The sequence below is a fragment of the Typopeltis vanoorti genome, chromosome 22 (genome assembly GCF_054136105.1).
Source record: "Typopeltis vanoorti isolate ZY-2024b chromosome 22, IOZ_Tvanoo_1.0, whole genome shotgun sequence".
Taxonomy (NCBI): domain Eukaryota; kingdom Metazoa; phylum Arthropoda; class Arachnida; order Uropygi; family Thelyphonidae; genus Typopeltis; species Typopeltis vanoorti.
This window is the reverse complement of record NC_143570.1, coordinates 94,088,747-94,103,430: the sequence shown is the minus strand read 5'-3', so window position 1 is coordinate 94,103,430 and position 14,684 is coordinate 94,088,747. Positions and strand designations below refer to the sequence as shown.

The 14,684-nt window shown below is 37.5% G+C and overlaps 1 protein-coding gene across 1 annotated transcript in view; it reads right to left on the bottom strand.

Moving 5' to 3' along the window:
- LOC150094572 (integrin alpha-9-like) overlaps window positions 1-14,684 on the bottom strand; it is a 337,988-nt gene that overhangs the window by 30,996 nt on the left and 292,308 nt on the right. The window contains exon 12 of the mRNA XM_090411818.1: window positions 9,421-9,522. Within this exon, the coding sequence (XP_090267944.1) occupies window positions 9,421-9,522 (102 nt within the window). The remainder of the gene's footprint in view (window positions 1-9,420; window positions 9,523-14,684) is intronic.

Genomic DNA, 14,684 nt, shown 5'->3' with positions numbered 1-14,684 from the left:
TATAAATCAAACCCCCCTTTGCCTCACACAACTCAGCCATCTTAGTATTCATCTCTGCTTTCTTTCTCAATTCACTGTCGTCATATCTGGGCAACATGCATACAACTTTCCCAACAACACTATTCTTCTTTACCTGCTGCAACAACTTCCTCAAGTTTCTATCAACATTCTTCTTCTCCCCAACTAAGTCATTCATGCCCATGACTACCACTAATTTTGATGCTCGGTATATCCTTTTCCGCAATGCATCAGTTATTTGCTTCATTGTTCCACCAGGAAAACATGTTTTGTGCACTTTATTAGTAATCACACTTCTAATGATAGAGTCCCCATACAATGATATATGACTATCCTTTGACTCATTCCTCATAATTTTAACTTTCTCCTTCTCCTTATCATGAGCCAATCTCTCCTTTAGATGTTTAATATCCTCTTCCAGATGTTTCATTTCGCTTTTCATTTTCACTATCTCTTACCGAAGCTCTTCTACTATGGTCCCAATATTTGCTCCCATTTCTAATTGCTCTAATCTATCCAGATGCTTTTCACATACATTACATTGTCCTTTTCATTTTCCCAAAAAGTCCACAAATCTTTCTCATTTTTTGTTGCATACATATAGCAGTTTAAAACTGCTATATGTATGCAACAAAACTGTTATGAAAACTGCCAGTTTTCATAATACATCCACTGCGAAAAATCGAAAGCAGAGCCAGACTTTCGTAGAGAAGCCTTCCATGCTGCTGAGGTACATTTCTTTATGGACGCCATCTTCAGAAGCTGAAGCAGTATAACAAACAGGTAGTAAAACGCAATATAAACAAGAAAAAAAATTTCGACACCATCACCACTGAAGGATACTTGTATCCAAACTGTATAAAAATGCAGCACAATAACAGACTAATTTGGAGGAAAATTCTTGATAGCCAGTTAGTGATGATGTAAACTTTTCATGTAGTACTATCATTGCATCCTGTACATCTCTTCAGGGTTATATATCAGAAATTTGCTGATGACATTGATAGTTTAATGAAGCTTCTGAACTTTCTGTGAATAGATGTTCAAATTTAAAAGTGCTTCTATGAATTAAACTAGAAAAAAATTAGAAAACAACTGAGATGGTTCAGCCACACTGTACACATGGATGCAGACAGACTACCAACATCCTAATATATACTTTTACAACAGAAAGAAGAAGACCTGGGAGAACAAGAATCACCTAGCTGAAATCAAAGAACATTTTGGGATGTAGAACTTATAAAGAACTTTTTCAAAAAGCAAGGAATAAAGAGGACTGGAAGACTCAACTCATCTTAGACAGAAGAGAAGAAGAAGATGAAATAAACAGGCACCATTCCAATGGATATTGTAATCAGTCTGCACACTGTGTTGTGTGAGCCTCACCTGAGATTTAAGGTACGAATGTATTACTGAAATTCACTAATTCTTTTTTCTACTGAAAGGTCAGTCTGTCCAATATATGATAAATTACAATCATAAGGAATCTAATAAACATCAGTTTGAGATAGAGGTGAAAGGTTGTCTTCTGTGGTTGCCAAAGAAGTAAAATCTTGTTGATGGGAAAATAGGCAGGTTAGGTGACACTTCAATCTACAAATATGTTTAGGGATTCTGAAATGTATGGGGCAAGAAACCTGTATTCTAGCATAGCATCCTTTGATGTAGGATTTTGTAAGTTTCCAAGATCTGTTGAATAGATTGGGGTTGTGTCCAGTTAATTCTATTAAGCATGTGACAGAGAAGCTCTTGCCATATATACATGAAGAACAAATGTTCTGCGTTCTATTAACTAAAGTTTTAACAACTCTGATATTAAGGGAGGAATGATGAACTTTGGTATACATCAGGTGGACAAAGGTACAAGATGCTACAGAGGTAGTAGGATTTCTGTAGCATTCCATAGCATTTCTTGTTCCAGGGTAAATTGAATTTGTAGATGTAGACACCAATGATTTGTACTAAGAAGGTGATTAGTTCATTTTCAGAATGAGGTCAGAGAGCAAATATATTGTTCACATAATGGACTTAGAACTGAGGATGAAGTGTGGAAAGCAATATATATATTCTAGATGGTTTAGGAAGTAATTGGCCAAAGGAAGAGATAGAGAGTACCTCATGGCCATACCTTCTGTTTATACATTTTATTTTTCCAGCTGAAGTGATCTAACTGTACAACCATCCATCCATCTTCAAGGCCCACCTTTCCTAATTGGGTTGTGGGGACAGCAGCTGAAAGAGGGACTTCCAATGGTCACAATCCTCTGCCACCAAACTCAGGTGTTCTGGTGGGACTCCCAGACATGTCCACCCAAGGATTTGGATATAATCTATCCAGTGAGTCCTTGGCCTTTCACGTGGTCTCCTACCCTCTGGCTTGGCAAAGAGGGCCTGCTGGTGGAACCTCTCTTGTGGCATTCTGACCAGGTGCCCATACCATCGTAACTGTGATCTCTCAACACAGAGAAACAGAGGTTGAGTATTGATGGTTTCCCGAATTGCAGAGCTCCTGACTCCGTCGAGTCTTGTCAGCCCTGCAACCCCTCGAAGGAACCTCATTTCAGCCGTTTGGATTCGTGTCCGCATTCTTTCGGTCATTACCCAGCTCTCATGACCATAGGTGAGAATAGGGACATAGACTGTATTGAAGACAGCCAGCTTTGCCTTCTGGCTTAACTCCCACTACCGAACAGCCAAGCTCCCGCAATATTGCGCTTGCTGAGCCAATTCTAGTGTCTAGCTCTATGTCCCACTTTCCATCAGGCGTGAATATGGACCCAAGGTATTTAAACTTCTCCACCTGCCTCAGTGTAACTCCACTCACAAGTAGAGTGCACTGGAATGGTTGTCTTGAGACCACAAATGTTTCCGTTTTGGCCACACTGATTTTCATCCCAGCTTCTGCACAAACAGCTACAAACCTATCCAGAGTCTGCCAGAGGTCATCTGTGGAAGAGCTAAGTAGAACTAAGTCATCTGCAAAAAGCAGACATCCAATGCTATATCTTCCAATTCTGACACACTCACTGCCTTGGCTGTGCCTATCAATCCAGTCCATAAATATTATGAAAAGGAGGGGTGACAGAACACACCCTTGGCAGAGACCAACGGAGACTGTGAAAGGTTCAGACTTTGTGCTGTTTACCCTGATACAAAACTACAGGCATTCATACAGGGACTTGAGCAGCTAACAGTTGGCCATCCACTCTGTACTCCTGTACTACTTGCCAAAGCTTATCCCGAGGAACCCGGTCATATGCCTTCTCCAAGTCCACTGAACATCATCATTATGCATATCAAGGATTTAGGCCTAGCATGGCCTGTTCCGGCTTTAGAAGTCATCGTTGAATCGTTTAAGAGGACGTCCTGGTTTTCTTTTTCCTAATGGCTTGTACTTTAAGGCTTGTTTTGGTAATCTTTCTGTTTTCATTCTTTGAACGTGTTCCATCCATTTATGTTTATATTTTTTAATTTTTTCTATTACTGGTTCTTGGTTTAATTCTTTCATAATATCTTTGTCCACTAAACATGTCTAGACATTCTTGGCATATTCCCAAGATTTCTCAAAGATTTGCCTTAAAGTGAAGATTTGGTCAGTTGTACTTCTACCAGGACGAAAGCCATATTGTTCTTCTTCTTGGAACTTTGACTCAACTATGCTCTTGCACCTTCTTTCCAAGCACCTAGCATACACTTTCCCAGGCAGGCTGAGCAGAGAGATGCCACGATAATTACTGCAATCCTTTTGGTCTCCCTTCTTGAAGATTGGTATTATTATGCCTGTCTGCCATTGCTTTGGTGCTCGCCTAGATATCCAAGCAGCCTGACACACTCGAGTCAGCCAGAGAACACCGTCTCGATTTAAGGCTTTTAGCATTTCGGGCAAAGTTTCATCATCACCAGCAGCCCTGCCCAGTTTTAGCAATTTTATTGCTAAATGGACCTCTTCTTCTGTGAGACTAGTCATCGTCCACAACTGCCAAGCCACCTGGGTTAAGAAGACTCTCAAAGCATTCCCTCCATCTGTGGAGAATATCCTTCTTGGTTGTTAAAAGTGCACCATCAGAGGCCTTAATTGCCCTTGCTGTGCACGATTTCCTCCCTTGAAGGGAGGAATTCTGGTGGATGGTCTGCCAGAATACCTTGTTTGCATTTGCATAGGATGAGTCTAATCTTTCTCCAAAGGATTCCCAAGCCTTCTGCTTTGCTGTCTTTACTGTCTCAGCAGCAACGTTTCGTGCCTCAGAGTACTGGAAACGCATCTCAGGTGACCAGACCCTAAGTCATGTTAGGTATGCCTTCTTTTTTGCCCGGACAGCTTTTTGGATCTCTTGGTTCAATCAAGGTGTTCTTTTCTCACTGCCCATCACCACACCGAGCCGCTTTCTCACTGCCCATCACCACACCGAGCCGCTTTCTCACTGCCCATCACCACACACAGAGGCTGTGACAGCTGTTCTGAACAGCTCCCACTTCTCAACATCTGCAATATGCCTGGGAATCTCTTTGAACCTGGAGGAGATGCTATCTGTAAATTTCTTCCTCACAACTTCATTTTCCAATGCCTCCCATTTCAAGCGGTATAGATGCTTAGAGGTCTACCAGCATTGATGGTAGCGTTTGGTGTGGTGAAATTACAACAATAATTTCACCACACCATTTGCTTAATGTCTTCAGACATTAAGCAAATGGTTTCAGCCAAGAGGATGTTACTGTGAATAGAGATACAATGTCAAAGTTAATCAGAACATCAGATTTAAAACTTTAGTTATAAGAGCACACAATACTTGTTCCTCAAAATTGGCTGAAACCATCTGCCAACCACAAATTCTGCCTCTATCTCTAGCTGTATTGAATGTATCTGTGTAACTAATTCTGCATATTTTGAAAAGACTAGCTGTTCAGTGGTAAAAGAGAAATAGTGGGCATCAGTACTACATTCGGATACTTTAAAATCTCATAAGACAGCTTGTTAATTCCATTTCACACACCATAGTAACGAAATGGAATTAAATGGATGATGAAGACTAATCTGTGATTAGTCTTCATCATCAAATTTCTGACATGTACCCTCAAGGAGTGTACAGGATATGATAGTACTACATGAAAAATTTACATCATTACTAACTTACTATGTATAATTTTCCTCCAAATCAATCTGTTACTGTCAAGATTTCAACATTGTCAGATCTTATATGTCTATCTTCAAAGGCACTTTTTACCACATCAGTCCACCTATATCTTGGTTTTCTCTCTATCTTTTTCCTGCAAACCTAGCAGAGAACACTTGTTTTGCTAATCTTTCCTCTCCCATTCTGTTTAAGTGACCACACCACCTGAGATTAGCTCTGCTAACACATTCCTGGATGATAAGAAGGTCAGGTTTCTTCCTAATATCCTGTTTTTAATATGATATTGCCACTGATGCCATCTGTTCATGCTCCTAATCTTTCTCAAGACTTTCATATCTGTGGTCCCTAGTCTTTGGTCTAGTGTTTTATTTCTAACCCAGCTCTCAGATCCACAAGTGAAAATTAGTTTGAACAATGTTTTGTATAAAGTTAATTAAGTGTTTTGACTAATTTCTCTCTTATTCCATATAAATTTATTCAGTTTACTTCTACCATACCAGCTTTGTTGATTCTGTTCTCTATTTCCATATTTAATTTACCATCTTCACTAAAAATTGTGCATAACTAGCTGAAATGTTTACTTGTTCTATAGGTTCTCCATTCACAATGAAGTTGATATTTTCAATGCTTCTGCCTATTTTCATTGTCTTGTTATTGCTGACCTTCATACCATATCTATTACAACGGTTATTCAATTTAGCCAAGGAATCTTGCAGACTTGCAGCAGATTTATTTAGAAGTATAACATCATCTGCATAAAGCAAAGAGCTGAGATTAACATCTCCAATTTTGATATCAGGTTTAATACCACATTCCTTCCATAATATGATCCATATAGATAATGAATAACAGAGGGGATAATGTGCATCCTTGTCTGATACAAGATTTAACATTAAACCATTTCCTGTACTTCCTTCAATTCTAACTGCTGACTTACAACTCAAAATAAAGACGAAGTATTGCTTGATATAATTCCCCACTGACACCATAGAACTGTAGTGTTTTGAATAGCTTCTCTCTTGGCACTTTGTCATATGCCTTTTCCAGATCTACAAAACTAAATATAAATCTTTGTCATATTCCCAGGACTTCTTAACTATTTGTTGTAAAGTGAAAATCTGAACCTGACAGCCTCTATTTGGCCTGAATCCAGCTTGTTCTTCACCAAGCTTCTCTTCCACAATCCTCAACCAGCAAAGGTTGGTCGATTGGTAGAGCCTCTGCTACTAATGGCTCAGCAAAAAGTTAAGCAAGTTTGAGCGTGGTTAGTAGTTGGAAGGGGTTCAATCGTTCAATGCTGTGAGCACACCTCCCTCGATGAGTCTTTGGACTCCATGGAGGTGTCACATAATAATAATATTAACTGTTTCTCAAGTATACTGGCATAAAACTTACCAGGAACACTCAGTAGAGAAATACCTTTTGTAATTCTCACATTCAGTTTTATTTCCCTTTATATATATGGGTACTATGAGAGCTCTACTCCAATCATCTGGGATTTGTCCCTCTGTCCAGGCCTTCTGAACTATGCAGTGCAGCCACTGTAAGTTATACCTCCATACTTGAGCATTTCTAGTCGAATATCATCTACTCCAGCTGCCTTTCCACATTTCAGACTTTTGATGGCTTTTTCTACTTCAAGTATGGATATGTATTCCTGATCAGTGGTTTTTACCACTGTGCTGTCACTAATTGTTTCATTTAGCAATTTTTTGAAGCAATTACTTCATTCTTCAAGGATATCTTTTTCTCCTGTTTTCATGTCACCTTTATCATCTCTAATTCCTTTTATAGCACTCTTTCCTCCATTTCTGAGCTTCTTCAACAACCTCTAGAATATCTTGCCACCTTCTTGATATTTATTTTCTATGTTCTTACCAAAGTCTTCCAGTGACTTTTGTTTTGCTAGTTTTACAGTGTTTAGCTTTCTTACATCTGTATTCTCTAAGAGCACAAGCTGACTTGTTTGCCAAGAACTTTTGATATGCTTTCTTCTTTTCCTTCACTGCCTCTTTAACTTCCTGTGTCCACCATGGAGTTCTGATTTTTCTATCCTTCAGACAACCTCACCACATGCCTCTTTGGCTGAATCAGTCAAAGAGGCATGTGGTGAGGATTTGCCATTGAATATCCAAGGTTCGGTTCCTGTTCTCAAACCCTTTCATTTTTTCTTGAATAATGTTTGTGTAAGCCGACAGTTCACATATGAGAGCTTCTCAACTTTTATTTGCTTTAAAACTTTCTTACATGTTCTTCTTTTAAATTGTGAAGACAACACAAAGGCTTCTGGGAATGATGCGGAAGACACTGACTTGTAGAAGTAGGGAGATTCTTGTTCCATTGTATAAGGTTTTGATTAGGCCACACATGGACTATTGTGCGCAGATTTGGTCACCTGGTGTTCAGAAGGATGAAGAGATGTTGGAGAAGGTCCAGAGGTGACTGACTAAGGTAGTTTCTAACCTCTGGAATGTCGAGTATGAGGAAAGATTGAGAAGTTGCAACTTGCAGAGTCTGGTGGACAGGAGGAGGGGAGATATGATAGAGACCTACAAGTTATTAAGGGTTATTATTTATAGGATCAATACTGGAGAGGTTCTACAGAAAATAGTGGGAGATCAGGGGAGAACCAAAGGTCATCCCTGGAGCTGTATAAGGAAAGTGTGAGTAGGGGAGTGAGAAGCATGTTTTTTTCATGCAGAGTTGTGAATGATTGGAATGCCTTGCCCGAGAGTGTGGTGTATGCAGAGAATTTGAGTGTGTTTAAAGCACGGTATGATGAGCTGGGTGTTTGATAAAAGGACTTCCTAGATGAGTCTTTGACTCCATGGGGTCTTGGGTAATAATAATATGAAATTCAATTTTATCCTACTCAAGACTAAATGGTGATCACTTCCAATTTCAAATTCTCTGTACACTCTAGTGTCCTGTACCAGAGAGAAAACATCACTATCAACAATAACATTGACAACGAGACTTTCTTATTCTTTGCCTCTTCTCTCCATGTGAATTTGTGTACATTTTTATGCTGGAACGTTGTGTTAGTAATAACCAGTCCCTGTCTTTAACAGAAATCCAACAGGTATTTTGCCATTATTATTAGCTTCTCTTTTCTCCAAATTTTCCCAAAACATTTTTGTATGTCTGACAATCATTTCCTTCTCTGCTAGGTGTAACCCAACAAGGACCAGCTTTTCCTTTTTCATTGTGTCAGTTGCTTTCTCTAAAGCCTCAAAAAATTCCCCCACTTCCATCTTAGTAGTCCCTTCTGTGGGACTATAGGCACAAACAAGGTCTCATTGTCCAATTCCTCATTCTGATATTTGCCCACATCACTCTACTTGAAATTGCCTGCCATTCAAGAAGATCAGTCTTGTATTTAGTGTTGAATACTATGGCTACTCCTTCTTTTCCTTGATTGTGATTGCCTGAATATAGCATTTTTTTATTTACTGCTCAAAAAGATCTCACGGGTTTTTGTCTTTTTAGTTTCAGTCACCCCTATTATGTTGATCTGGTGCTTATCCAATTCCTCAGCTAGCTCAATTTCTTTCTTTAGTGGTTAAAAGTGATTAGTCTTTTGACCCCAAAAAAAGTAATATTGTTAATAATAATAGTAATAATCTGTTGAAATGATATCTGAATTCTTTAGCAGTTTTAAATATGAATGTCTGTTTGGATAGTTCTGGGGCTTTACTGTTCTTATGATGACTTATGTCTCAAAGACATCATCTGGATGATTTCATGTGGGGAAGATTTATTGGAAAACTTTAAGGCCGCAGAATTATGATATTGCCAGATTCTTTGGAATCTCACATAGCATTGTATCCAGGATCTGGGCAGTGTTTCAAACCAATGCAATGGGCTCCAGATTCAATTCTTGGGTGCTTCCTATCTTTATTAAGTAAAACTGATTATTTATCTCTTGTTATTATTATAGTTTGCAGCACTATTGCTTTTATTGACTAAATAATTGTAGTGTATGAATTGTTTGCTGTTTTTTTAAGCTGCTTATTTGTTCCACACAATGTAAAATATCTGCTGGTAAATTTCAATAAATACTTTTATTTAATATGGTTTATATATAATTTATTAGTATAAATTTTAGCAACATAACCTCTAAATATATAATAGAGGTATCATTAAAGCTATAACTTATATGAGAAAATTAATATTAATTCACTTAATGAATTTGTATAAGAAAGTGGAAAAAATATTATCTTATATGCAAAAACACGGGAAATTTTTTGGACTTTAAACATAAAGTTACCGTGGTATAATCTGGATGATGGTTCTTAGGCTGGATATCCCAACGTTCATCCCTAATAGACACTCTGGCAGCAGTTACGATATCTACAGTATCCCATTTGTCCTAAAAAAAAAAAAAGTAAAAATACTAAACATGTGTAAACCAACAGGTAATAGTTACTATATTTTGATATACTAGATAAATAATTTGGTTCATACAATTTTCTTGCTTATTGTAAACAAATAAATATATTTTGGATAAAAATTATTAAAACATTTGACGTCCAATGAGCCAAAAGAATCATTATAGGAGGTGTGTGCATAAAATGATCAAGCTGTTCTAGGAAGATTTTCTGCTTTACTATGATAAACAAGAAATTATATTCTTGTTTTAATCATTTGGCAAAGCATAAGCAAACAAAGTTTGAGAGTGAAGTATCTTCACAGCTGCCCTATTTGTACACTTGTTTCCAAAATCTAAAGATGAACAATATTTCTCAAGATTACAACCACAAATTCAGATGAATCAGCTTGTTTCAATTTGTATAATTAATGATTTTGAGTAATAAGTGGGTACATATTCAAATTTTCGAATCATGCACTAAGGTCATGTGATAGAACTCAGCAGGATTGAAGGCAAAAGGCTGCACTAAGCGAATTGTGTTTGAAGGAAGCTCTTTTCATGAAGGAATAAAATTGCAAACTTGGATGACTTATGTCTCAAAGACATCATCTGGATGATTTCATGTGGGGAAGATTTATTGGAAAACTTTAAGGCCGCAGAATTACGATATTGCCAGATTCTTTGGAATCTCACATAGCATTGTATCCAGGATCTGGGCAGTGTTTCAAACCAATGCAATGGGCTCCAGATTCACAGAGCATGAAGACAGGTTTTTGGTTCATCATCATCATCATCATCATCAAATTCCTGCCATGTACCCTCAAGGGGTGTACAGGATATGACAGTACTACATGAAAAATTTACATCATTACTAACTTCCTATCTACAATTTTCCTCCAAATCAGTCTGTTACTTGTCAAGACTCCAACATTATCAGATCTTATATTTCTATTGTCTAAGGCACTTTGTACCGTATCAATCCACCTATATCTTTGTCTTCCTCTGGAAATTCCCCTCTCCTTGCTCTGAAGGAGGAGTGGATCACTTGATCAAGGTATCATTTGGTGGTGCTTATTTCTGGGGAATTTCAAGCAGCAATGCATCCCAGAAGTGTTTTATGGGGCTGAGATCTGGGGAGTGTGCTGGTCACTCAACTCGATTAATATCCTTGGTCTCCACTGCTCGTATATAATGTGATGTAGCATTGTCATCCATAAAAATGAATTCTTCACCTACAGCACCATGAAACAATAGAACATAATATCTAAAAAGTACATTAGCCCATTGGTGTCTTGTCCAATTTTTATGGTTCAACACCACTTAAAATGTGCTCTACGATGACTTATGGATTAAGAGATGCATACTTCAGGTGAAAGGCCTACTTGTCACAGATTTTCTTCCCACAGTTTGTCAAGATATATACATTCCTGTGCTTGAATGGAACCAACTTGCAAGCTGGCCTGCCATGGTGCATCAAGAACACTTTGCTGTTATAACCAAAAACCTTAACCAGAAACGGTTGAGAAGAATTGTGGAAGAAAAGCTTGGTGAAGAATAAGCTGGATTCAGGCCAAACAGAGACTGTCAGGATCAGATCTTTACTTTACGACAAATAGTGGAGAAATCATGGGAATATAACAAAGATCTGTATTTAAGTTTTGTCGATTTGGAAAAGGCATATGACAAGGTGCCAAGAGAGAAGCTATTCAATACGCTGCAGTTATATGGTGTCAATGGGGCATTATATCAAGCAATACTTAGTCTTTATTTGAGTTGTAAGTCAGCAGTTAGAATTGAAGGAAGTACAGGAAGATAGTTTAATGTTAAATCTGGTGTGAGACAAGGATGTACATTATCCCCTCTGTTATTCATTATCTATATGGATCACATTATTAAGAAAGTGGTATTAAACCTGATATCAAAATTGGAGATGTTAATGTCGGCTCTTTGCTTTATGCGGATGATGTTATACTTCTAAATAAATCCGCTACAAGTCTGCAAGATTCTCTGACTAAATTGAATAGCTGTTGTAATAGATATGGTATGAAGGTCAGCAATAAAAAGACAAAGACAATGAAAATAGACAGAATCATTGAAAATGTCAACTGTGTTGTGAATGGAGAACCTGTGGAACAAGTAAAACATTTCAGTTACTTAGGCACGATTTTTACTGAAGATGGTAAATTAAATATAGACAACAGAATCAGCAAAGCTGGTATGGTGGGAAGTCAATTAAATAAATTCATATGGAATAAGAGAGAAATTAGTCGGAACACTAAATTAGCTGTATACAAGACAGTGTTCAAACCAGTTTTAACTTATGGATCTGAGAGCTGGGTCAGAAGTAAAACACTTGACCAAAGACTAGAGACCACAGATAAGCATGGTACTACGTTGTGAAGACTGCATCGCAGTTCGATGTGGATGTATTTCATACTGAAATATCTTTCTGCATATTTTCTGTAAGCACTGTACATTAATTCCTTTACTACATCCTTAGGAAATTTGTGACTTTTGCCAAAAAACGTATTGCAATTTGTATGAAATTTATGACACATTTTTTTTTGCAATATAATTTATTAGCATTCTGGCTATAAATTTATGTCCGCATTTGGCTGAAGTCATGAAAGTTTATTCATATGCAGTAAAATGTAGTTCGTCCTTAGCTTTTGGACACCAGTATATATAGAGGTAGTGAACCTTCCTATAATGCATAGCAATATAAATATCTGAAAGAAAATGTGCTTTGCATTATAGGATACTGAAGCAGCTGATGGGAAGTTAACAGCCTTTATATATATATATATATATATATATATATATATATATATATATAAATAGACCAGTGGTGATGACACTTCACTCTCAAGCTTTGTTTACTTACACTTGGATAAAAGGATTGAAACAAGAATAGAATTTCTTGTCTATTATAATTTACATCCAGTTGCAATGGGCATGGATATCTGCGATTGTCTGTGGAAATACCAGTGGCGGCGGTCGCCGATAGATGGTGTTGGTGGATTGTGAAGTAGTGGAGACAGAGGTGTAGGGAGTCCCTGGACTCCCTGGAGGTGACAAATAACTCCCTGGAAGCGACAAATAATAATAATAATAAATTCATTCACTGTTTTCACACTAACCACCTCTTAGGCAATCCACTCCACTCATTGACCATGCTCTAAGGTAAGAAGCCTAATGTTCAACCTCTTGCACATACCCTTCTTATACAGTTTCTGCAGATGATCTCTTGTTCTACCTCCATTTTATAAAAAATCTCTTTCACCTTAATTTGTTAACAACTGCTTACCAACTTATGTCTCAGTATCATATCTCCCTATACATGAGACTATGCACATGGCATTTCCTCAATCTGCCTTCATACTCTGCATTCCACATGCTGGAAAGTACCATAGTCGATCTCAGGACCATTTCTAATATCCTCAAACCAGGTTATCAAATCAGTGTAGAATAATTCACATGTGACCTGATCAATTGCTACACATCATAGTCCTCCTTGTCACTATCAGGTATAACATCTTCAAAATTTTAGCAACATGACCCTAAACTATAAATTCCAACAACTATCTCTAATCCAGAGTATTTTAATAATAAGGTGTGACACCTTTTAGCTACTCATATATGAAATACGACTTCGGCATTACTTCAACCTTAGTATTGCCTCTGGGTCTGGCTCCCACTGACGAGACCTCAGTAAAGGGCGAAACCAGTCTGGGTAGTGACCCTTCTCATAAAGCATAGTATTATACATACCCGTAAGGATATGTGCTGTGCATTATGGGATACTAAGGCAAGTGATGTGGAGTCATTAGCCTCTACATACGAGTTGCCCCAGTACTGATTATATTTCAGGCACAAACTTTGTTTGCTTACACTTGGATAAAGGATTAAACCAAGTATATAATTTCTTGGTATCTTTAATTCATAGTATAACAAAGTGGAAAAGTCTCCAAGCAGCTTATTTCCTTCCCACACTATAGCTTCAAAATGTTAATAATCACCAGCCACCACTGAAGTGACCACCTCATGGTCACTTTAATCAGCTAGAAAAAAGATCCAACATCCTCTGATGATACAACCAAATTTAAGACTTCATTTCAGTCTATATTATCATAAGTAAAATCATAAAACAAAATATTGCCACAAAGTCAATACTACCACCATTTCCAGGGCCGCCCCTAGGAATTTTGCTACCCTGTGCAGTAGCATATTTTGCAGCCCCTTCTCCCTTATTTTTCATATAGTTTATGCCAACTTTGCTGCCCCGTGCAAATGCACATCTTGCACCGTCGGTAGAGCCAGCCCTGACTATTTCCTCCTTGCATCTTCACCTTGGTGTATATAAGTCTAAGAGCTGGCTGAAGCTCTTATTTTGGTTTAATGTAATGAAGACAGCATAAGAAATGTATTAAACATTTTTAATTCATTCCAGAATTTCATCTCTGTTATGGAAACATCACTGATGATAAAATAAAATTTCTTCCCTGATGGGAAGAAAGAGACCGTAACTAAAGGTATGATAGTGTATGAGAATGATGGCAAAAAAGAGAGCAGTAGGCCCCTGTATCCACAGGGTTTGGTTCCATTGTCTTCTGCGGATACCTGAAACCACGGATAGTAGCGAACCATTAGTGAGACCCAGATTTTTGCATATATATAGCAAAATTGAAGCAGGAAATTATTAGTAAATTGACTTAGTCGCATGCGCTAGGACTATAGGGTTCTTTAGTGAATATGTTATGTAGTTAATATATAATGTATACACTAAATTGTATGGCTAAATAAATAATAATAAAAAGAGTTATTTCTTTATTAAATGAGGTAATTTCTAGACTATCACTTCACCCGTACTATCCAGGGATGCTATCTACCGCATTTGGGAACACATTCCATTGCTCCTCGAAATTAATATATCATATTTATTTAAAATTATCATGAAACAATTTTTAAGTCTTTAGAATCTACGAGGAGCAATGAAATGTGTGCCCAAATGTGGTAGAAATCACCCCTAAGTAGTATGGGTGAAGTGGCAAACCAAAAAAATTGCCTCATTCAATAATACTTAGTCTTTAGACAAATAAAATTTAATTCACATAATAATTATGTAGAACGAAATGAGAAAATATGCTAAAGAAAATGTAATC